Genomic DNA, 25,739 nt, shown 5'->3' with positions numbered 1-25,739 from the left:
AGCCTATATTATAAATGTATCAAAATTTTAAAATAGTGTATAATTGTACGATTTGTTAGTCAAATAAGTCTCTTACGTTAAAATAGTCTATCAAATATGACATTAATTCTTTTTATGTATGGATTGATATGATAGTATATAAATATTTGTAAAATTAATATAACGATAAGTAAGGGTGTGTTTGGCTCTATTTTTTTGAGGTCTAAAAGCTACTTTAATAATAAAGTTGAAAATTAAAACTTTTAAGTTAAAGTTAAATTTGTTTGGCATTTGTTATTTGTCCAACTTAATTAGTAAAACTTTTTAGGGTTGTTTAATAGAGACCTCTCAAAAATAGTCTTAAGATGGACATTTACAATTCATAGTTGTTTTAAAAAAATTATAGTAAAGCATAAATTTTATAATACTAAAAAACTGAAAATATTAGACAAACTTTTTTTTTAGGCTTAATTAGATTTTTGGTCTCTTAAGTAATTATCAATTTTCATTTTGATCCCATAATTCGTAAAATCAACATTTCGGTTTTATTGCTTTTCTTGCTTTTGTTCAGTTTTTCTTATTTTTCTTGCTTTTCTTCAGTTTTTCTTGTTTTTCTTCAGTTTTTCTAGCTTTTCTTGTTGTTTAATCTTTGCTTGTGAACTCAAAAATATCATAAAAAAGACTCTAAAAATAGTGAATGGCCGACTGTCATCAGTTTCTATGTGGTTTTCTTCTTTACAAATTGTGTTTGGCCCTACTTCTCCTTAAAATTGGAAGATAAGTAGAAAATAAGGAGGGACAAATATGACAATATTAATTAGATACTAGTGTATTTATCTGCATTCCCAAGTTAGACATATAGTTAAGGATTACCAAACTTTGGTATGCATGATATTGATGATTCAATAAATTATCGTTTTTAATATATTATTTGAGTCTATTTTATTTAAATTTTATTTGTTTTTATTTTCTTTTTTAGAACTATTTTACTTCAATTGCAAGTTATTTAATTTCATGAACGAATATTCTAAAGATTGAGTCTTAGAGCAAAAGAAAGAAGATTCGGAGCTGATTCGGACTAAAAATATGAAGATTTGGTGCAAAAATAAAAAGCCCCCAATTCAGAAGCTTAGCACGGCCCGTGTCACCAGCCACACAGTCGTGCCAGCACCCAGAGTCACCTTTTGCTTCTTTTGGCTTCCCGGACAAGCTGCCTATTAGTTTATTTTTGACCTAAAGCTTGTCATTTCTTGTGCAACACTTTAGTGATTTATTTCTTAGGGCTTAAGTCATTGTTAGACTATAAATAGAGCAGACATCAAGCTTGTATAATCATCTTTAGTTCTTGGAAATAATAAGTGACAATTGTTTCTTTAAATAAAAATTCATCTTTATTTTCTTTATTTTATTTTATGGTCTTCTTCTTCTTCTTCTCTATGTCGACAATGAACGTGAGTGAGTAGACTTCTTGTCTTGGGATTGTTGGATGAATCTAATGACCTAATCCTAATCAAACTAAGCATTGAACCCTAATTTTATGTAAAACTACTTTCTAATCTAATTTCACCATTTTTATAATGAATTAACAAGTATCAAACTCATAATGCGACAACGAAGGGTTGGTACTTGTTAATTCATCATCACAAATATCAAAGCGAAACATCGTAATAAGAAGTTATGATATTGTAACAAGTGAAATTAGACAAGGATTGTGAAACATGAGAATGGTCTAGCAAACCTTGAGACAAAAAAGTTTTCTTCTTCAAGGATTCCAATAGCAATCAATCATGAGAATAGACGTGGTTGCAAGAGGAACACACTTACTGAAATCGAGAGGAGATGTGATAGGCTAAAGAGAAACTTGTCTTTAGAAAGTAGGTCCAACATAAAATTCTAGGTTTAGCGTTTGATTTGTGAAGGATTTTTCGCCATGACGAACCAATAATCCCGAGGCACTTTTTATTAATATTATTTTCAACCGTTAAAAATCCAAACTTTTTAATCTCAAACTTTCTTCTAATCATTGTTAAAAGTTAATTGAATTCATAACTCCCTATCAGAACGATACTCTTTTTACTACTTCAGTAAAACGGTGCACTTGCGGATTTTACACATCAAATATCCGCAAGTAAAATTCATCACGGACAGGTGATGACAGATCATCTTACGTTATAATTAGCATGTTTTTCAGTCTATTTTAATAGGTTTTACCAGCAAACCAGAGGAGTATTAAAACAATTGTCTATGATTTCGGGACATTTGTAATATTTTTTATATTTGAGTCTGTAATTTGATTCTTCCTAAAACATAGCAATTTTATAGGGTTCTTGAAGTAATTCACGAAGAAATCAAGCAAACCAGGCAAATCAAGACCTCTAAAGATTATTGGGTCTTGAGAAGATGAAGAATGAAGATTCAATAGGCCTCAAAAGATTTTGCAACGGGAGGAATTATGTACCCAATGTCCAAGATGTAACACCCCAATTTTTCTATATATTATATTATCATATATCCATGTGTTTTTATATATAGTTTCATCTTGTAATTACTAGTTATTATCTATTTATTTATTTTGATTGTTTTTGTGTGGATGCGCTAATAATTATCATGACATTTAGTAATACGAATTGTATACATAGTGATATCCTAATTATTTAGCAATATTATGATGATTTTTCCTATGTGTATTTGTTATGATGTGATAGTCATACATATTTATTTTGTTTATGGAGTAATATAAAATGTTGATATTTTATTATTTTAAGCATTTTGAAAGGTCATAGTAATTTAGTATGAGTGTTTTAGAGATCAAGATTTTAGTTATAGGAGAGTGGAACAAGTTATTGATATTTTTAGAATCGGAATTGATAGATAGATTAATTTAAAACTGACTACTTTATACACCTCCCTTTATTTGCTGCATTCTGATACTTGATTGGGCTAATCTGTCTTCCTTCTTTGGGACCATTCACAGCCCAGTATGTGAAAACACATTAATTTCACTTAACTGGATTTCTATCCACACACCAATTTCAGTCTGAATGTCTATTTGCACCCCTTGCTATTAAATGAAGAAATAAAAATAGAACGGGTCTTCTCTTCCAAATGGTTGCAGAATGGAAACTCTTTTACAAACCCTTGCCCCCTCTCTCTTTCCTCGATTTCTCTTTCCTCAAGCCACAATACTCTTTTACAAAACTTTGGCTTCCAACTTGAAATCATCCACTGATTCGAGGCTCGCTGCGACGGTTGTAGCCTTTGAGAGATGAATAAATTAATGTGCAAATATGGAAGTAAGGTTAAAAGAGGAATTAGAAATTTTATTAAGGTGTTGCTTGACTTACTTTATGTCGGAATGTGTACTCATTGATGTTATTGTTGAATAGGTATTGTTGAGTAGGTATTGTGATCATAATTGGCTAATTGCTATTTTTTTTTATTGCGAAATTCTTGTTCTTGAATAGACATGAGTTGTACGTATCTAGTGATGTATATATGATGTGATGCATGTGTTTTGTGATGAGTAAAAAATTTGTATATGAGAATATGTGATGAAGATTGATGTGGTTAATTTAAATCTGTATATGAGAAAATGTGATGAAGATTAATGTGGTTAATTTAAGAGGAATGAATACCCTTGTCAGATTCGGATTGTTGTGGATAATTTGAGCTTATAGAATGTTCTTGATTTCCCTTATCAGATTCAGATTGATGTGATTAACTTGAGATGAATGAATATTTTGATTACCCTTATCGATTACCCTTAAACCATGAATTAGTATTGATTTTGTGTTGTGTTTGCTCTTATGTGTATCATAGGCCAACGAGGGGAGATTATATGTAAGGGGTAAGCGAGTGTTTCACTCATGAGTGTAATATATTGTGAAATGAATGATAATATTGTAATTCTCAACTATTCATATAGTGCTTACCACATATAGTTTAGCCATTTGAGATATAATTGATTAAGATCACATCAATATGATCCAGAACCTGAAGGCTGCCATGAATTAAATGCTGTTAAGATTGTTTAATATTTGATCCTTGTGAAACTATGATTTAAAGGTTAATTATGGTGTGGTAGATGTGTGAGTGCACATTTGTATTAACTAGTATGAAATTATGTTTATTAAAAGTACTACGTGTTAAATCTCTTAAGGCGTTACTGATAGAATTTGACTAGTTATTATGATTATATATGTTTGAACTATTGAGACTTGATTGAGAATGACTGAATATGGATTTTTATCGAATAGTGTGAAGTATGCACTGTGAATTGTGATTATTAAATGAATATGGATTGAATGGTAAGGTATAGGACCTAGTGGAGTGTTTGGTCATCATGTAGGTAGGGTCTGACAAACCTAATATGATTGGGGAAGTACTGATTAATGAGACATATTGTCTCGGGGTTGAGGAGGGGGTCTATGAGGGCAGGGCCAACTTTGAATAGTCCGTAAGGACTCGGCCAATCTTGAATAGTCCGTAGTGACTCGGCCAACCTTTAATAGTCTGTAATGACTCACCCATTTTTGAATTGTCCATCCACCATGTGGTGGCATAGCACTATCGACCTCCTAACCAAGTACTTCGGAGTAGAATGACACCAAAGAAAGAGATGTCTAGAGTCTAGGAGCATGCATGTTATTGTTTGAATTGTGACTGTTATATCATGAATGATATTGATTACCTCATGAGATTATGTTCTTGACTTTTTTGATTGTTATATTTGACTATCTTAATTGAGACTATTTTGGATTGGATTGTGGTATGGTGTTTGTGAATATTTAGTTCTTATATTGTAATAATTTTGTGACTAATGTGAATTGAACTGATATAGTATATTCTTAAGGTTTTGAATAATATGTTTGTGATGTGATACAATTTTGATTTAATTTCTTGCGTATTCTTCTCATCTATTTTATACTATTACATGTTCTCGAAACTCACCCCTTCGTTGTTTGTGTTTGCTGGCTTGGCCCTGCGGTTGCGAAATCGTAGTTATATAGGTTACGAGTCTTGGAGTCAAGTACATACCCTTTATGAAGATTTGCCTTGTTTCGTCCGTTATTTTGGGAAAATGGTCTGCTTTGATAGGTGACATCAGATTGGGATTAATTTTTTATATTTTAGTTCAATACTTGAATCAAAATTTGTAAAACCTTTGTAATTTTTAAAGTTAGGCGGAAAGTCAAATTTTGTTATTATTAACTTTTTATATAATCTATTATGAATTGAATGAATGATGATGTCCTTAATTGAAAAAGTTTAAAAAAAAAAAAAAACATGCAATCTTAACGGTTCAAAGTGACTTAAATTTTACAAATATAAAGTAAACTATCTTGGGATTTAGGGTGTCACACAAGACAACTTAACTACGAAGAAAACATCTCAATAGGCGAAGAATATAGGAAAACAGGAAAGTGACGAACTAAAGCGCCCAACGCACAAAACGGGGCGCTGGGCGCCCAGAAGTTAAAGGCTAAAGTGCATGGTGCATGCCTTTAGGTGCCTAGAGCCTAGAAGTCTAAGGCACATGCGCCAGCCGCACAACCCTTGGCGCTAGGTGCATGAATTTCTGCTAAAAAAAACTCACTTTTTCGTGAATTTTTTGCCCCTGAAACCCCATGATTTTAGCCCAAGTTAGGTGAAAACTTTCCTTATAAATATCAGTCTTCCTTATTCACAATTTCTCGTTCAGAACTGGAGCAGTTCAAGAGGAAGGCTATTTTATGAGTCAAGGAGGAGTTATATCTTCTCCTATCTTTTCTAGGGTGTGTTTTTATCTTTTAGTATTTTTGTCTTAGTTACCATGCGTAGCTAGATATCTATAGCTTAGGGTTATAAGATGAACATCTGTTTAATTTTGTTGGATAATTATTTAATTTAATGTCGTTTATATTTTAGTTTTTTTTTTTTTGCTATTAAGTTTTATTTAAGATTTATTTATTTCGGCGAGGTGCAACCCTAGATTAGATACTTAGGTTATGACAAGGCTTAACATTGTTATTACTATCTGGAAACTTATATCTTGATATTTATTTCCTTATACTAGTAATTATCTGTCTAGCAAGTACGTGATTAGTAAACTAGCGAATAAGAGTTGACCCTAATATTAAGTACTTAGGAGGTGACATTACTAATATTGAGTAAAATTTGTTGAACCTAGGATGTACTAGTTTGGTGATTAGAGAAACAAGCACCGAGGGAAATAAACCTAACTAGAACCATTGTCCTCAACCTCTACGTAAGGTAGACGCTGATAGGGTTGTCTGTTTGTAGAACTACTTGGGGGGGGGGGGAGGGGGAGAGAGAGAGAGAGAGAGAGAGAGTGTGTTATGATTGTCCTAAGATTCATATACGGACCGACCTAATGGAACATTGGCCTTTGGAAAAACTAAAACCCCAATTTAAGTCTATGTTTCAATTACCTTTGAATTGACAAGATCCCGCATGTAAGGATCACCGTGCAATCAGCATGTACAGTTAGCCATCGGAGGGATAAACCTAGATCAACTGAGATAGTATAGACCCCGTACGTAAGGATCGTCGTGCGATCAGCAGGTGCATCTTGACAACCAACTAGGTTAGAACATCCCAACGGCCTCATCACCTGTATAGTCGACTTAAGATAACTAAACGCGACATGAATGCTTTTTAATATCCAACAAAGTAAATAAGGGGAATTCAAAGAGTCCTAACCATTGTTTCCTTTTCTACAATCAAAAACATGTAACTTGCTCTGTTGCAAACAGATAAAAATTACAATCTCTAACTTTTATCTCTTTTATTTTATATCATCAACTTAAAACAAGTAACACGAGTTGTTTGGACGAAACGACAGTCCCTATGGATATGATACTTTACTTGTCACTTTATTACTTGGTAAACGATTTGGTATACTTGTCTAATCCGACCATCAAATTTTTGGCGTCGTTGCCGAGGAATGTTGATATTTTCAACTAAGCAGTTCAAATTACTTATTCGTATATGTTTTTATTTATTCAAAAATAAAAAAGGGTATAGTAATAATAATTATTATAACAATAATTATTATTTATTGTCACTCCTAGAAACGTGCTACTTGGGTATTTTTGTTTATGGTTGTTTCAGGGAACGAATCATGGATGATTTTGCAACAGACTAGTTCAATCATTACAATATCTATCCTTTGGAGAGTATGAGCAAGAGAGAATTGCATGGATGGAGGAAGATTTTCTAGCAGTTTTATCTGAATTTTAATGGCATCTTGACCAGTACGCTAAAACTATCAAGAGAACCGGAGAGGAATAACTTTCTTGGATCAATTCCATAGCCGGAAAACTTTATGAAAATCAAGAGATTATTGATAGGAAAGCTAAGGAAGCATAAAGTGCAACTTTTCAAGATGAAGACTTAGAAGAATGCATTGAAGATGATCCTAATGACACCACCTCTTGGACAATAGGACAGGAGCAAGATAAAAAGGAAAATACCCCAAACAAATCCTCCCTTGAGACTGTAGTACAAGATGCTGAGGGATACATTCTCACAAAAGTCATCAAAGAAGAGCTTCGTGACCAATTGTCATAAGTTCATCTTAAGAAGGACGAAGCTCTAGGAGTGAAATCAACACTTTAAGCTCAGTTCAAAGAGAAGCAGAATGGCCAAATGTTCGAGCCTCTTGTAGACAAAGATTCCATTTTAAGAATGAGCATACGATAAATCCTTGATAAAAATGAGAATCCTAGCAAACTCCTTGACTTCATCAAAATATCATATCCCCAAAAGTTGAAGAGAGAAGACTTGGCTGCATTAACTAGAAATTGTAATGCAATATCTCAAGGACAGTTACCTCAAAAGAAGAAGAACCCAGGAAGTTTCAATTCTATTGGGAAGTTGTCCATTAAAAAAGCATGGCGTGGTCCAAGTGAAAGCATTACATCATCTTTGATAAGAAAGATCGAAGGGATTCAAGTGAAACCATCAAATTGAACTTTAATACTTGAAGATAGATCAATCAATGATCCATTAAAAGTAGTGGAAGACACAATGGTGAAAGACAAGACTTTTGTGACATCAGAGACACAAAAGAAGGTTCATTGGTTGAAGTCTAATTACTCATACATCATTATTCTATTAATTACCCAAGGTACTACCAATTTCCTTAATTACTTTCCATACCAAAAATTCCTCAAATACCCTTCACACAAAAATAACTAAATTACCCTTACTCCTCGATACCAAAATACTTAATTACTCTAAAACCCAATTAACTAACAAATATAACACACCAACAATTAAATAATTAATAAAGCAATTAAATAAATAAAATCTTAAATTGGATTGTTACATAGAACATCCTCGAGGCGCATGTGCCTTGCAACTTACACCGCCTCCATGCGCCTGGAGCACCTTTCCATGCGCCAGGTACATGTGCCTGGTTGCTCCATGGTCCAAGCGCATGGTTTCATCCCCAAGGCGCATGAGTGCGAATTCCGGGTGCCGAAATGTCTGTTTCTTCCCCTTGTTAGGTGTTTGCTTCTATGTAAATTGCCTTGGAATTTGGGAACAAAATTTCTCCCGTCGTAAAGTCTTATGAGGCCTCTTGAATCTTCATTCTTCATCTTCCCAATGACCACATAATCTTCACATGTCTTTGCTTTGTCGATTTGCATGATTTCTTCGTGAATTACATCAAAAACACCCTAAAATTGCTATATTTCAGGAAGAACAGAATTACATACTCAAATATAGAAAACATTACAAATATCCCAAAATTATAGGCAATTGCTCTTATACTCCTCTATTTTGCTTGTAACACCTACTAAAAACGACTGAAAAAATACTAAAAAGAACGTAAGATGGCCTGTCATCAGAGACCATTGGTACTATCCAACACTCATTTGGCCATTACATGTGGCCAAAACTGGCAGTAAATCTAAATATTTTTCTGGCTTTACACTTTAAAGGTGGCCTCTTGCAGCCAATAACCCTAGTTAGAGTCCGCCAAAATTATATTTTTCCATTCTAACATTTTTTCTTGAGTCATGTACACATTTTGGATTCCAACTTATTGCAGGTTTTTTTTTTCTGTCATGAATTACTTGGGTCTCATTGTTGCGATCAACCTTTCATGTAGTTCGTCAGTTATGTGATTATTTATTGTAGTGTCTCTTTATGCATCTCACAATTCATAGAATAAATAGGGAGTGGTTATGATGCATAAGGAAATCCTTATGCATTGTGCATAAATCCCAACATAATTGCTTCCTACACCCTCAAAGTGAGCCAAAACCATTTTTGTTCAAAATAAAAGAAATCTGATGGTTGTGATGTGTTTATGCACGGTGCATAAGGAAATGGCTTATGCACCATAACTTTTGCCGAATAAATACATCATTCTCACTATATATGACCAAATATGTGCATGTTGTGTATAAAATATGAATTATTTTTCCTTTTTAGCTAGTATTTCTTTTATCTTTTATTTAAAACTTAATCTCCCTTTTACATATAAGTTTTTGGAGGGTTCTACGATAAACTACTTTGATAAATAGTCTATGTTAAATTAAAACTTGAAAATTACTCAAGATAAAAATGGCAATCGATGTTGTCCTTGGAAGTAGATTTTAACAACCATCATTTTTCTCACGAATGAGACGATGATTTGATTAGTGTCAATGTAGTGAACTAGTATAAATTATGGCATCGTCTTAGTTAGTAGGAGTCAGAGAACCATGAACTTCTATTTTCAGTAAGTATTGTTAAAATTTAAAACAATTTTAGAGTTCCGGTCCATCATTTTAGAATTTGCCATGTCTTTTAATTTTTTGAATTATGGAATATTTTCGTTTATTAAAGAATATACTCAACATGTAAAGTTTTTTTTTTTTTTTTTTTTTATGAAAAATGTTAACAAATACCTTAAAAACACTTTTTAAGAAAATAAATTAGTAACATTTTGTAACCAAAAAAAATAGTATTATTTTATCAAAATTCGTATAGCTTTATAAGTATGAAAAAAAAGTTCTTTCCAACATAAAATTAAATTCATTATTTAAGAGTTAAGAACACTTGTTATAACGTGATTTTTTTTTTTTGAAGAGATTAAAATGAATATATTATCACGACAAAAGGTCCTCCTAACATAAGATATACGAAGGAGAAAACATCAGAATCCGAAAACAAAGTCTCAATAATATTTACAAAATTTACAAGGCAACAGCCTGAACCAAACAAGAGCAATCAAGAAGGAAAAACAATAATTAGTCTATGTCTAGGATGGTAAACGTACTAGAAAAAAAACATCCCTACTTGGAGGAATGAACTCGGTTTCCAACATAACAAGCATACGTATGTTTACAGACCACAAGCCCGATAACATGGGAAAACAAATGACTGCATTGCTTTTTTGCATCATCATCATCATCCATTGTTGAGCCACAAGCCTTGGATTGCAATAAACACGTTTTTTGTTATTGCATCTTTTTTAACAATTAGGAGTCAAAGGGTATCTACATGCACGGATTTAGCCTATGTTCAGCGGTACCTTTTTCACATCTGCCCAAAACCACCGTACAAATTCACGTTTCTAGTGAAGCTACACATAGCAGCTTCTCCAAATCACATCAAAAAGGCATCTAAACGTGAGGCAGTGGCAGCAAAAAGCTATACCAAACACATACTGGAGTCAACCGACCCCAATGGCTTATTGTATTTCTAAACAATAATTAAATATTTATATAATGTGACCTCCATTATAAGGTATTGCTGTATAATAACTTTGCATAAAAAACTGTTGTAATAAATTATATATTGATAAAAATAACAATTTCTATTTGTTTTAAGATATAATAACTACCTCACTTGTTAAAAAAATTGGAATACACACTTTGTGCACAAATTTTGTGTTACACTTCGCTGTTTTTTATTTTATTTATTATTATAGAAAAAATTTAGAATAAGATGACAATAAAAACAAGAATGAAAAGAATAATCAGTGATTTTTTTCCCGGGTGCCCTTAAGATCAGTCCACGTAAAGTATATTTTAACAAGTTTTGACTTATATTATTTAGTTTCACATGAAATTTATATAAAAATTACAAAATTTATTACAGACATTAACATTATTATTTATGTTTAGATTTCAATTTATTTAATGCATTTCACATTTTTCACCTCTTGTCATTAACTTAAGTAATTACGTGCATTTGACCAAAAATAAATAAATAATTGTGTAATCATAATTAATATTTATTTAAAATGTATTTAAAAAACAAAAAAAAAATCAGCGTTGACGGCATTTATTTTTATTTTTATTTCGGTCAAGTACGACGATTATATTGATTTTTTTTATATATAATGTACGATTGTATTGATATGATTAGATGACTACACATAAATAATATTACTTTTCTTTCAAAAAAAAAAAATATTACTTTAATAGTAAAAAAAAATTACTAAATATAAATGCCACTGTTATTTCATCACATATATGTACAAAAATTTATTTTGTAATATAGAGGATTTTTTAAGAAATTTTCTAATATAGAGGATATTAGCCTATAAATAAAACATTTAGCGTGTAAAAAAAATTAAGCATTTTGATTTAGATTAGAAAAGCACGTTCATATCCTGAACACTAAAATCCTATTTGGTTTTTATGCATTTTCCCATACCCTCACTTTCCACCCTAAACAAAGATGTATGAGATAATCCTAACCAGTTCACCAGAAGGTCCCATGATAGCATTTGATGCTTCCACCGGTGCCACGGTTGCGCTGTTCACTGGTAGCCGGTCACCATGTCGCGGTCTCATGGTGACAAGCCAAGGATTCATTGCAGCTTCCCATGTGTCCTCGAACACAGGGACGGGCTCGATCCATATTTACAATTGGCACACTCCAACGGTCTTCCAAAACATCCCTCTCCCCGAACCTGTGGCTCCACTAGCCGCCACCTTGGATGGTGACTTTCTCTTTGCAGGTGGCGTGTCGGGGAGTATCCACTCCTTGTCACTCCCTTCCGGAGATATCATCAAAACATGCACTCCTTACTCGAAACCTGTTTCGAGTCTCCATCTTAGTGATGATGGGTCACTATTGATTTCAGGTAAAAAATTTAAGTAACAATTGTTAATATTCTTAGTAGGAGAATGTTAAACAGTGCTCCTGGGGCATTGGTTAAGCAACCAAAACAAGTAATTTTTTTATAAAAAGTGGTGTAACTTCTTAGTATTATACTGAGAGTTTGTATTATCCGTCTATTTTTTATTTCTCGTAAATTATCAAGCTAATGATATATCTCTCGATTTCAGGTAACAATGATGGCACTATTGTTGTGATCCCATCATTTAAGCTTGTTGATGATTCCTCTACTTGTAGTGACCCAATCTTACACAAATGGAAGGCTCATTCTGATTCAGTGACATGTTTCAACTCTGGAATTTGCATTCATACTTGTACATTTGTTTCTTGTTCCATGGACTGCACGTGTAAGTTTTGGAGTTTATCGAATGGGATAACTCTAATGCGAACCGTGACATTTCCATGTGCCATTTTTGGGCTTGTTATGGATTCAACAGAGTCAGGTTTCTATGCTGGTGGTTCAGATGGGTTTGTTTATAAAGGGTTAATGAAAGTTGGGAATAGAAAAATGTTAGAAAAAGGAAAAGCGTATGAATTGGTTAATTTGGGTAACAAAACAAAAAGCCATGATGGGTCAATTATGTCTTTGGTTTTGGTGAATGAAGGGAGGAATTTGGTGTCTGCTTCAGAAGATGGGAGTGTTTGGATGTGGGATGTTGAGAAAGGTGAAGTCATTATGGTTTTGGGGAATGATCAAATATTAGGAAGAAGATCAACAAGAAGCATTGGTGATATGATAGTGGTCAAAGGGAGTAATGTTACAAAGGGAAATGCTAGTAGTAAAGGGGGTGCTATAAGTGGTTTTAGTTCTTCTGGATTATCTGATGAAGAGGTGATTAAGACTTTGATGAAAATCACAGAGCTTGGAAATGTGATGGATGTGGCAGTTCATGACAAGAGAAGAGCCATTGATATGCTTGAATCTGCTATTGCAATGTATGAGAGGCTATTGAGGCTTATTCTTAAGGAAGTCACCAAAGCAATTGAAGAGGCAGATCATGAGGATGAAGACTTGGATAACAAAGGGAAAAAAGATGAGAATTAAGATTTAAATTTATTTTTGAGGTGGAGATTTAAATGATCTTTTTTTTTTTTTTTGTCAAGAGATTTAAATGATCTTATTCCATGTTATTTTAACATAAAAATACATTTATGGAAAGTGACATCAGATAAATTTATCTCTACTTCTCCGTTACTTTATGAAAAAAATGGTATTGAATACTCTAAGGATTTTAGTTAAGAAATCATGTATAATAGTTATATTTTGAAAGTTGTGTAGTTTTAAAAGTCTACAAAATGATGTTTTCAATGTAAAATTTTAGTTTTTTTTTATTCTTTAACAAGTACTCTAAAGACACTTAAATATGTATTTTTTAGAGGAAATTATGAAGAAAAACTTAATTACTGGAAATTGAATAGATGATCTCGCAATCATATTAAATATTTGTTAGCATGACCCTTATTATTTTTTGTGAGTTAGTTCATGAAGAAATACAAGATTCTGAAATGGTAGCAGCAACAAAAACATTCCACATACAAGATTTCATGATACACAATCTGCATACGTGTAACGAAACTCCACACAATGGCGGATCTCTTCAGAGACCCCAGGTGCCACTGCACCCCCCAGTTTTCCTATAAGTTCTCATCAGGACTTGAACCGCGTACCCTATATTGTACTCAAATAGATTAACCACTGCACTCGTTGATAATATTGAGAAGTTTTTGAAACTGTTTGATATATATTTCATAAATATTTGGCACCCCAAGGAAAATATTCAAGATCAGCCACTGACTCCACATGAATGTCACATGCAAATATATGAGTACGACCTAGCTCCAACTGAACATCGAAATACAATGCAACTTCAATTGAACGTCGCATGCAAATGATTTTGAAATTAACCGCTCTGCAGAGGGCCGTGGAAAATTGTGCCGCCTCTACATAGTGTGCCTCCTATACACATGAGTATCACGAGCAAAGTGTTCCTTCTCTACATAGGGGTATCACATAACTATGATGTGCATGAGGTTACTTACTCCAGAAGCATAATACCAGATGCCTAATTTTTACCCTTCAATGCTTTTATTTTAAACGAGCTGTCTGGAAGGATATTTACAGAAAAATCCCGTCCAGAAGGGTAATTTTGTCAACAAACTTAAATTTGGAGTTTTTTAGGGCAATAAAAAAATTGTGTGAAAATAATTTCTGAAATTGATTTTTATTTATTAGAATGATGGGTAAATCAGGTAATTCATATGGTTTGGGTTTGAATTGGAGGGAGATGTTTCCAAAGTCTAAAGTGAATCCAGCGGCAATGATAGTGAGCTATCATTGTTTCCAAAATAAAATAAAATAAAAAAATTATGACAATGCCAATCGAAACATCAAGTACAAAATTGGACAGTAAGTTTAAAACTTGTATTGTCAATCGCGGATAGTGGAAAACATCTGATCATTAATATTTCGCTACGCAATATTGTTATAGCGCCACTATAACAGTTATTTGGCAATATTTTGTACTAAATAATGTATATGGAACAATAGTGGTTTCTCCAAATTCCGCTACGCTATAGCTACCTAGCGCCGCTATAGCTGCTATTTAACAACACTGTTTAAACTTTAAAACTGTTGCTGAAACACTATCATTGTTTCCAAACTCACAATTTTATGATGACAATGTTTCAAATTGAAAATTTCAGAGATCAAAGTACCAAATGCATAATTCCCATTTTGGCCGGCAACTCAAAGGGCAACAGCTCCATATGAAGGGGGTTTGCTGTTAACTAGAAACTGTTGCTATACACACGCTTCTAGCTAACAGATTACATCACCTGAAATTTGGAAAAAGTACAGATATTTTCAGCTGCAATTTATCATTAGCATACCTGAAATTAGCATGGAAGTCAGAAATAAGATGATGAAATTTACATTAGCATACATGTATCAAATACCTCATGAATTAGCATGGAAGTCAGAAATAAGATGATGAAATTTACATTAGCATACATGTATCAAATACCTCATGAATATCTTTCCAAAGGAAGTGTTAGCCTCCATATCTCAATTTCAAAAGCTTTATGGACACGTTTCCAAAGAGTATACATGTTACAACCCACACTATATTCAAATGAAACCTTGCATTCAATAAAAAAAAATATATAACAAGGGAAAGGAATAAAACAGAATTATTTGAAACACAACAAAAATCATATGAAGGAGTTGTACACGAGAGAAAATTACTGTGAGAGTATTTTCCGTGATCAGAGAGATGGTGGAGTGTGTGGGAGTATCTGAAAATGAAGAAGCATGAGAGAGAAACTAAATATATTTTCAAGCTAAGGTGGTCAAGGGAAGAAATCATGCTACAGGGTCCTAATATGAATGTGAATTTCATCATGCTTCAACTATTGTATCCTCAATTGGAAGTTTTTTTTTGGTGGTGTCTAGGATTCGAACCCCGGACCTTGCATATATTATGCATTGTCCTTACCAACTGAGCTAAGCTCACGGGGACACCTCAATTGGAAGTTAAAGCAACATGCTACACTTCATATGTGTTGGCGTGAAATGGCAGTGTTGAAAAACTTCATTGTATGTATTATCGACCATCCAAACTCTACATAAATTCTTCATAGCTATCACACAGGGTATAAGAATTACTAAAGCAACCAAGTAGCACAAGATACAGATGAAAAGTTAACATGAATTTTCAAGCTAAGAACACAGTCATTTCAGGTGAATTTAAAAGTTAATGTATGAATCTTCAAGCTAAAACACAACAATTTCATTCAACTTCAATAGGGGAATTTTTTTCCCCCTTACATCACATGGGAACTAGTAAGAAAGACATACCAACATTTTCATGACTCCTGCATCTGAGACATGGTACATAATCGATCAAGCTACTGCACGCTATAATTAATAGGAATCACATCATTCAGACTAGTGCAGTTTGGCTTTCTTATAAGGAATAACAATAATTGCACAACATTAGGAATCATATCATTCTGATGGTGCAGTGTAGCTCTCTTATTTGTCTGTATTTTGGTGAAACCTGCCGCAATTGTTTAACTGACTCCATGCTATTATAAATTAGTATTGCTTCATAGCCAATACTACATCATTTAGTTAACAATCTCCAACGCATTCAAACTAAAACTGGCTTTGGCCTTTAGCTGTTTTCAAGTGCCACATGATACCTACCTGAATCAATTCAACTGTCAACAAGGGTTTGAAACTTGACCCTCATTTTAACACTCCGATATCGTTCATACCCAATACCAATCTTGCTATGCATCAACTTGATAGCCAAATCAGCATTCCCAGCTTTCCTCAAGGAATGAATCATCACGGTCCTAATCTTCCCAGGTATTTCTCTACCTCTATCAACAATTCCATCAGCCAACTTACAAGCCTCCTTCACGCGACCAGCTTTACACAGCGCTCCAATCATATCTTCATAAGCCGTTTCAAGAACAACCCCCATAGGTGCAAGCTCATCCAACACTTTGCAAGCCCTCGCAACCTTCCCCGAAAGACACAATCCAATCGAAAGAGCCCTGAAACAGGCAACATTCGGCGTTATCCCTTTGTCAATCATCAAATCCCACATCTTGACCGCCTCTTCATTCCTATGCACCCTAAAAAGCTCACTGATAAGTATAGTAAACGTATACACAGTCTGCTCACACCCATCGCGCTCCATCCTCTTTACCAACGCAAGAGCATCATCTATCCTCCCACACTTACAAAGTCCATCAATGAGCGCATTGTAGCAATACGAATCCGGCGGACATCCCTTCTCAGCCATTTCATCAAACACCTTCTCGGCTTCATCAACTCTCCCCGCCTTCCCAAGCCCATCAATCAAACTCGAATAAAACACAGCATTAACAACAACACCATTCTCATTACAAAACTGAAAATAACTCAAAGCTTCCTCCACTCTCCCACTCTTACACAACCCATTAACAATAGCACTATAAGTAACCTCATCAGGTTCAATCCCATCCATTTTCATCCTCTCAAACAACCTCAAAGCCCCATCCGAATTCCCACTCTTCCCATAACAATCAATCAAAGCAGTATAAACAGCCTTATTACCCTTACAACCATTTCTAATCATATTCTCAAACAAAGCATACCCTTCTAAAACCTTTCCCATTTTACAAAGCCCGCATATCACCAAACTATAACCATGTGAAGGAACTTCAAATCCCTTATCCTCCATTTCATGATAAAGACTCAAACAAAAATCAACATCACCTTCAGCATAACAAGCCTGCATTACTGTCATATAACTAACAACATCAGGCTCCAAGTTAATAACCTCCATTTCGCGAACCATCTCAATCGCCTTCCGTGTTTTCCCCGCTTTACAATACCCTTTGATCATAGTATTGTAAGTAACCACATCAGGCTTTGTTCTACCTTCCTTCATCGCATCAAAAACACGCTCTGCTGATTCGATAAAACACGAACCAACAAGTCCATTCAAAAGCGAATTATAAGTAAAAAGACTTGGTTGAATGTTTTGCTCATTCATTCCACGCCATACAAATAAAAGCTCGTTAACCAAACCAGCGTTACCGAAGCTTTTAATGAGGGAATTAGCAGCAGGTGGTGTAAGCGGGAGACGGTTACGTTGAAATTCGGAGAAAATGTTTAAAGCGGCTGCCGTGGTGGTGGTGGTGGGGGAGATGAGGAGAAGGTTAATGATCGAAACGTAGCAATCGAGAGAATGGGAATAGTTACGTTGATGAGAAGCCCAAGAGAAGAAACGAAGGGCGGTGTGGTGGTTGTTAAGGGAACGGAGAGTATGAGCGACGAAGGAAGGGGAAAGAGTGATGAGGAATTGGTGGCAGAAGGAATCGAGATTTGATTCCATGGTTGGGGAATTGTCGAGGAGGTTGAGGATTTGGGTGAACCATGGAGAAGGTTGTTTAGAGGAAACGACGACGTCGGAGAGGTCGGAGAATGGTTCGATGAGTTCTGGGGGTGGGAGGGAATGGGATTTGAAGGTGCGATGAGAAGGTGGTGGTGGTGTGGCATTGTAGTGATTTGGGGGTTTAAGGAGTAAGTTAATGGAGGAAAGATATGTGGTTGTTGAAGGTGAAGGTTGTTGAAGTAGGAAGGGAATTCTTCTTTTCATTACTACTGTAGTAGTCACTTCAGGGGGTTTATTTTCAGAGAAGAGAAAGGCTTTCCAACTGAAGCGAATAAGATTTTTACACTAAAACTTTTATTTTTATTTTTTTGAAATATTACACTAAACTTGAATGCATGTGATTGGAAAGAAAAGAAAAAAAAATTAACATTATAGTCGCAATTTACAAAAAAAAATAATAGTACATGTGATTAAAAAAAAATCAAGTTTGGGTAAAAAACTAAAAATCAGTCGCTCAGTTGGTAACTATCAGAGAATGTTTGCACGGATTGGGGGTTTGAATCCCGGATTCCCCACTTCTTCACGCTTTAAAAAGTGTGTGATCTAGCCACCGAGCTATTGAACCAAAAAAAAACTATTTTTTTTTTATTTTTATGCCAAAATATCTATAAAAGGATCATTAAAAAAATTAAAACAATTTTTTTGTCTAATTTTGATTGATATTGAATCTCATTAATTCATAAATACTTCACCCAGTCCCAAATTATATGTCATTGATAAAAATGAATTATATAATTTTGATACTTTGTGGATATGTATCCACGAGAATACGCATAATATCAATATTTAATATGTATCAGACACATATATGTCTTCATGTTTGGAATACACGACCTTCATAGCTCCCATCTCATTTCGATCTTTCTTTTTTTCTTTTTATTATTTTCAAGAAATAAAAAGGCGTTGATACTTCGGAATTCGGCCAAAAGTTATGTAAAATTAGATCAATAATTGTTCCATCTAAAAATTAAATATGATTCTCATAAATAATTTATCATTGATGGAGATTATTAACCACTCAAACTCAAGTTCTCCTTTTTTTCATTTTTTTTTTTTGTTGAGAGGGATTAAGAAGACTTTAATTCATACTCCATCCATCCCTTAGTATAGGAGCATCTAACAAAGATCTTGCACATGTTTTTTCTTATAACAACACTTTCAACCGAAGATGTCTAATGATTGCTATTATGTGGAGTGTGTGGAAACACCGCAATCTTAAACTCTTGCAAAATGAAAATGAATTATGTGCTCATATAATTGATCGAGCACGATATTTGATGGAAGATTGGCAAACAACGAATTCACTAAGCACTCACGTATCTAATATAAGCAGAATTCAGGACAACAAACTATCTTTATTTTATTTTTAAGAAATTCTTAACTGCACTAGCAAGTCGTGTTTGATTATCAAATTTTACAACTATTTTATTGACGGTGCATATCTTTTTATCTCATATCCCCTCAAAAAACATTTTATTTCATTTCATATATTATAATGTTTCACCATTTTCATACTGTATATAAAGGAAATAAGAGATTTTAGGTTTATTTTTTTTAACAATTCTAATTATACCTATAAAAAAAACTATGGTAAAGTTATATAATCGATGTCATTAAAAAGGATAATAATTTATATCATATTTGCGGCAATTTCTAATTTAAAAGTTAATTTTCACAAGAGTGTGCTTGTTGGTGTGAATGTCCCTCAATCTTGGTTACTTGAAGTTGCGGAAGTTTTGAATTGTAAAGTTGGAAGCTTGCCTATTTTGTATTTGGGCCTGCCTGTTGGTGGCGATCTTCGTAGGTTGAATTTTTGGGCCCGTTGTTAACTGCATTAAGTTTCGCATGTCCCGTTGGAAAAGTAGACATCTCTCTTTTGGTGGTCATTTTATTCTTCTTAAATCTGTCCTGACCTCACTCCATGCCTATGTTTTTTCCTTCTTCAAACCTCTCAAGTATCATCGCCCTTGTTGAATCTCTTTTAATTCGTTCTTTTTTTTTTGTCATAGCCTAGATTGGATGTCAGAAAATTATGTTGGTTCAATCAAAATGGATTTTCACCATACTTTTTACATCAAGATTTACACTGTTTTTTTTTTTTTCTTTCTTTCAAAACTCGATATCCAACTCAAATCAAAGACCGACTAATTCTAAAGGTCTAATTTCATTGTCCACTATTCTTTGGAGTCGCAATCTTAGATGGGCCTTTTTACGATTGCAAAGCCTTATAAACCCAAACCAAAGCGTGTCGGTTCATTTTCTCGATTCAACTTTCCATTTCCATCCTCGTTTTCTCTCTCACCGGAAGAACATTTCGCGCCAAAATTCCACCGATTTCTCTCTCAGATTTCATTCGAACCCTCTCTTCTTCCTTCGATCTTCATTCTACTCTCTGTTAAGTGCTATCTTCTTCAATCTCTTCTTCTATTCTCCGATTTCTATAATGTTACGCAAAAGAAAATTCTCAATATTTTAAACTTGTTAGTTATAATTTTTTCAAATTTTTCGTTCAAAATTTCATAGTTTGTCGTGTGATTTTGATTTCTCCTACTTTTTTTTCTCGCTAGTGCAGATTTTGTGTTCGGATACGGTGATTGAATTCAAGTTCTGCGGAAACGAAGAATTCAACAAGCAATTGGCGTTTTGGTAAATTGTCAGTGACGATTCTGAAGTATTTGTTTTATTTCATCTATATTTATCTGCAATATCTATGAAGTTTCGATAAATTTGTTCTTCTGGCTATTTAGGTTAAAGTTTGAAGTATTTGCATTTGAAATCGAAATTGAAATTTTAGAAATCGAAAATATGCGTCATCCTCCTAGCCCTTGGTTAATTAAATTATGTTTTGCTTCTTGATTATTTGTGAATATTTGCTATTTGGTACCACACAAATAGTACTATTGGGTGAAAAGAGAGATGATATAGTTACTTGACAAGAAAGATAAAAACAGAAATCATGTAAGAGTGTAAGAGAGAAAAAATAAAAGATTCTTTCATTAAAGGTTTGAAAAAGATTTTTGTAACATCTAATATTTTCAATATTGTGATATTTATGGTAATGAGTGAATAATTTGTTGATGATACAAAGGTGAAGGAATGTATGTTTGTCATGAGACTTTTGGTGTAGGGCACATGCCTTATGAAGTGTTTTTTTAAATCTTTGTTGGTTAATCTGCAATTCGTTAACTCATTAGTACTTACAATTTTGTTGAAAATAGAAGTGTTGATCAAAAGATAACGATTTGTTACTTTTTTGTGTTGATAAATACATACAACTAGTTCACTGAAAAATGAGAGCTGGTATTATTATTCAGAGTCTGTGTGCGCGTGGATTAGAATGCGTAAAATAGAGAGTGAAGCGGTTACAGTTCAGCAAGTCAGGTGTCTGAACTATAAACTGTGAATTAGTTTGTTTGTTTTTCAATCTTATAAGCAGTGTTTGGTGTTTAAGTTTGTTTCTGCTATTAAATACGATTACTAGCAGTCCCGTGTTTCACATCTTTGTTTAGGTAAGCATCAGTAAAGGATCTAAATTAGTGTTCAAATTTTTCACCCGTTTAAGATTTAAAGTATTTAATCTTTATTCATTAAAAAGAGTATTATTCTGATTATAAGATGTATCAATGTTTTTATCGGAAATTGTTTATTAAGATGAATTCTTACATTCTTACTTTAAGTTGTCCTGTTGCGACTGATTTGTAGTACAGTCCATATATTTTGTATTCAGCTAGTTATATTTAAGTTGGAAGTAGTTGGCTGCTTTAACCGAAGAAGTATTGTATTGATTATTATCGTTTTTATCATAGTTGTTTCTGGTGTTGTCAAGTAGCTGCTATAGTGGCGCTACAATGCTGTAGTGCAATAGAAATTGAACATATCACTGTTGTTCCGTGATACACTATTTAGCACAAAGCGTTGTCAAATAGACACTATAGATAGCGGCACTATAGCATTGTAGCGTAGCAACATTTGAACAAACTGCTATCTTCAGCAATCTACAATTGACAATACTGGTTGTTTCGAAGATTATGCCTGCTATTTGAGTTTATACGCTAGCTCTTTTCTGCCTTTGAGAAATGCCACTAGTTGAATTGATCTATGTAGCATCCTGATGCATGGTTTTGTCTTGCAGGTATGTCAACCCTTGGACATGTGAAAGTAGTATCTGACTGCTGAAATGAGATGCAATGCATGCTGGCGAGAAGTAGAAGGGCGGGCCATTTCCACAACATGTGGTCACTTGCTGTGTATCCATTTGCCAGCAATTTTGTCCCTGAGTTCCTTAACTTCTAACAAAATAAAATCAAAATAGTTCATATCAAATTAGGTAGATATTCCCTTTGTTCTGTTATTCAAGTGGTTAATTCACATATTTCTGGTTTCCTTAACATAGTTAACAGGCACAGAAGATGCCAATAAGATATTAAGCAATGATGGAGCGTGCCCTGTTTGTGATCAAGTCCTTTCAAAGAGGTAAGGATTCTATTGGGATCTGTTGCTTATATCCAGACAAAAAAGAACTTGTGATTTTTGTTTTTCACATGATACAACACTAATTAAAAAGGTCGTCCAATTGATGCACTAATCATCCTTAGCGATTTGCATGTGTATTTGTTTTGGGTATTCTATCATTTATCTAGAGTATATGTTGTCGATGTAGATCCTCATAGATATGTACTAATTAAAAAGTCGTCCAATTGATGGCACTAATCATCCTTAGCGATTTGTACATATATTTGTTTTGGGTGTGTTATCATTTATCTAGAGTATATGTTGTCAATTTAGATCCTCATAGACATGGTCATTTGGTGGCACTATTATTCCCTCAACGTTAATTACCAATACTTGGTTGAAATGTGATGTTTCTGTCATCGTTGTAAATTTGGGTTGTCAATTATAAGCTTCATGGATTACTTGTTTATGTCTAATCTGTGTGTTTCTCTTATCAGTCTTATGAAACCTGTGGATGTCAATCCCAATGATGAATGGGTCAATGTGAGTAAGCATTCTCCGGTGCACAGCTAACTACATAGTAAACAGTTTAGATATTTTCTGTAATAATTTGAAGGATATCATTCCCTGTTAATGTGATATTTTCCTTTGCAGATGGCCATGGTGGGAGTGTCTCCACAGATATGTATCCTTTATGCTCATTGTTTAGAAGGCACGGCATAGAAAATTTGAAATTAATTTTGCATGTTATAGCATTCTGTAGTATCTCAGGGGTTGACTAACGTTAATGAAGGGGATATTCTGAAATTAAAGAACTTAAGTTTACATTTGACCAATTGTTTTACCTTAAGAAAATTTAGTAATGAAAAGTGCATATAAAAGTGTGATGTTCTACATTGGGCAAAAAGAACTGGAGATGCAGTGTAAGATGAACAAGATTGTTGGTCAATGCCGGCAGAAATGCGAGATGATGCAAGAAAAGTTCACAGAAAAACTAGAGCAGTTACATACTGCTTACCAAAAGATGGCCAAGAGGTGCCAGATGATGCAACAGGAAATTGAGAGCTTAACCAAGGACAATCAAGAACTTCAGGAAAAATTTGCTGAAAAATCCAGGTCAGTCTCAATCACTTCTCCAGCTTGTAAAAATCAAATCTCCTCATCTGTTGATTCTAAGTTATTTCTATTTCAGGCAGAAGAGAAAATTAGATGAAATGTATGACCAGCTGAGAAATGAGTTTGACTCTGTGAAGCGGTCTGCCATACAGCCTGCAAGCAACTTTTATTCCAGAAATGAGCGTGATTTGTTCTCCAACCCGCCCAACATATTGGATGAAAGAGAAACTGGTCGAAAAGGTAATCTTTTACTCTCAACACTTACATTTCAGTTATCTTTATAACCAAATGAAGTATCTATAATTTAAACAAAATAATGAAAACATGACGTTATGATAATGACCTTATTTTTGCTTTTAGATGTTTCCAAAATTAGATAACTTATTTGTTGCAGGTCCACCGGTATTCACTCCTACCACTCCAGGACCAAGAGAGGATGTATGGCCAGCGAGGCAGAATAGCAATAACTCTGGTCACTTCGACATATCTGTTGGCTCACCAGCAAAACAAACCATCATTCCAGGGGATGCTGGGAACAGAAGAGTTGGTGCTCACCCTGTTTTTGGACCTGGTGCTACTAGTAACCCATCAATGAATTTGAGGAACTTGATACTCTCTCCTATAAAGCGGCCTCAGCTCTCACGTAACCGCACCAACCTATTCACGTGAGGAAAAAACTCAAGTCTGCTGCTAAGTTGGTCTACTATACACTTCTTAATCTTCTTGTATTTTGGTGTTTCAGATTGTAGACTCAAGGAGGCCAACCTTCTATGCCGTGTCAGTTATGCGTTCTGATTTGATTCTGGCTTCAGTTTCCTTGCTCTTTTATTTACCTTTTAGTTACAGTGAGCAGAGAAAAACGGTTCTAAAGTTTGCATATATGATATTTTAAACTTAAGACCTTCAAATTCTTATAGACAAAGAAGAGCTGCTAGCAGGAACAATGTATATATATCATTTCTTTGCGTAGTGTCAATCTATAGATAATAGATAATTCCCAGCGTAGTTTATGTGCGGTGATTGGTGAAACTGAAAACTCAAGTGTGCCGCTGAAAATTTCTCAACTCTGAAGTAGCTGTATTCTTAAGGGGAAAATAATTTTGTTTCTATTGATGAGTATAAAGAATGAAATCAAGCGTATTCTTAAATCTTGTTTTTAGCCCCCAATTTCCTGTTTTCTTAAACAATCGAAATTGGCTTTCCCCGTAAGTTTAGTTCACTTGGTACCTACCAAGGTGATGAGATAAAATCGCAAGTGCACGGTCTTACCGAAATAGTAAAAATAGAGTATCGTTCCGACAGGGAGTTAGGAATTCAATTAACTTTAAATAATAATTAGACTGAAGGTTCTCAAGACAGTTTCTCTTTTGTTCCTCTAGCAACCAAGCCTATTTCGTTGACTTGATTACTATTAGATTTTGGATCCTCTAACAACCAAGCCTATTTCGCTGACTTGATCATTATTTGTTCCCTTGAAGATCGAAACTATATGTCTCAAAGATTGCAAAGACTATTTCCCTGCCTTTTCAATCCTTGTCTAAATTCACTTGTTCGAATATCAAAGCTCCACTTTCGTTTTATGAATTGATATTTGAGATGATGGATAAATAATTATCAAACCCTCTACTATCGTTTCCACAGTTTGATAATGGTTGATTCATGTTAAAGCGGTGAATTTAGATAAGAAATTAGGGTTACATAAGATTAAGGCTTAGAGCTTGGTTTGATTAGGATTATGTCTTTTAGACTTATCCAACAATCCCAAGACAAGAAGAAGTCTACTCACTAATGTTCATCGTAGACAAGGAGAAGAAGAGAGAAAGCATAAAAATAAATAACAAGAAAGTAAAAGAACTTTTATTAGAAAGACAATTGTCACATATTGTATTTCAAGAAAAGATGAATATTTGTGATGGCTAGCTACTCTATTTATAGTTTACATTCGACTTAAAATCTAAGCAATTACTAGAATGTTCCACAAGTAAACTAAAACAGAGTAGCTTAAAATCTAAGCAAAAGCAGCAAAAGTTGTTATGGGAGGTGGCACGGCCGTGCCAACCTTCGCACGGGCCGTGCCAAGCTTCTGACTTTAGGAAGATATATTTTTGTCTC

General features: G+C 34.0%; 3 protein-coding genes across 16 annotated transcripts; 2 read left to right on the top strand and 1 right to left on the bottom strand.

Moving 5' to 3' along the window:
- Positions 1-11,664: 11,664 nt before the first annotated feature.
- Positions 11,665-13,153, top strand: LOC25501192 (protein ROOT INITIATION DEFECTIVE 3). Its single transcript, XM_013589903.1, has 2 exons — positions 11,665-12,073; positions 12,279-13,153. The coding sequence occupies exons 1-2, from the start codon at positions 11,665-11,667 to the stop codon at positions 13,151-13,153; spliced, it is 1,284 nt and encodes a 427-aa protein (XP_013445357.1).
- A 1,394-nt stretch (positions 13,154-14,547) lies between these two features.
- Positions 14,548-18,317, bottom strand: LOC25501190 (pentatricopeptide repeat-containing protein At1g03560, mitochondrial). 9 transcript variants are annotated; one of them, XM_039828923.1, is made up of 4 exons: positions 15,965-18,317; positions 15,353-15,402; positions 15,132-15,246; positions 14,548-14,943 (listed from the first exon to the last, which is right to left on the bottom strand). In XM_039828923.1, the coding sequence occupies exon 1, from the start codon at positions 18,261-18,263 to the stop codon at positions 16,326-16,328; it is 1,938 nt and encodes a 645-aa protein (XP_039684857.1). In that variant the 5' UTR covers positions 18,264-18,317; the 3' UTR covers positions 14,548-14,943; positions 15,132-15,246; positions 15,353-15,402; positions 15,965-16,325. The 9 variants fall into 9 exon arrangements, with proteins under 9 accessions (XP_039684857.1, XP_039684859.1, XP_039684854.1 ...); XM_039828925.1 differs by having other exon boundaries at positions 15,132-15,229; XM_039828920.1 differs by having other exon boundaries at positions 15,132-15,402.
- A 1,980-nt stretch (positions 18,318-20,297) lies between these two features.
- On the top strand, positions 20,298-24,691 carry LOC25501189 (E3 ubiquitin-protein ligase CCNB1IP1 homolog). Of its 6 annotated transcripts, none has more exons than XM_024771916.2 (10): positions 20,298-20,453; positions 20,632-20,705; positions 22,192-22,306; positions 22,460-22,532; positions 23,009-23,054; positions 23,166-23,196; positions 23,372-23,627; positions 23,704-23,867; positions 24,022-24,292; positions 24,370-24,691. In XM_024771916.2, the coding sequence occupies exons 3-10, from the start codon at positions 22,237-22,239 to the stop codon at positions 24,374-24,376; spliced, it is 918 nt and encodes a 305-aa protein (XP_024627684.1). In that variant the 5' UTR covers positions 20,298-20,453; positions 20,632-20,705; positions 22,192-22,236; the 3' UTR covers positions 24,377-24,691. The 6 variants fall into 6 exon arrangements, with proteins under 6 accessions (XP_024627684.1, XP_024627683.1, XP_039685473.1 ...); XM_024771915.2 differs by having other exon boundaries at positions 20,632-20,712; XM_039829539.1 differs by having other exon boundaries at positions 20,301-20,705.
- The last annotated feature ends 1,048 nt before the right edge of the window (positions 24,692-25,739 follow it).

This window comes from Medicago truncatula, chromosome 8 (genome assembly GCF_003473485.1).
Source record: "Medicago truncatula cultivar Jemalong A17 chromosome 8, MtrunA17r5.0-ANR, whole genome shotgun sequence".
In the NCBI taxonomy this organism is placed as follows: domain Eukaryota; kingdom Viridiplantae; phylum Streptophyta; class Magnoliopsida; order Fabales; family Fabaceae; genus Medicago; species Medicago truncatula.
Note: the sequence above shows the minus strand (reverse complement) of the source record. Positions and strands in the feature narration are given on the sequence as shown.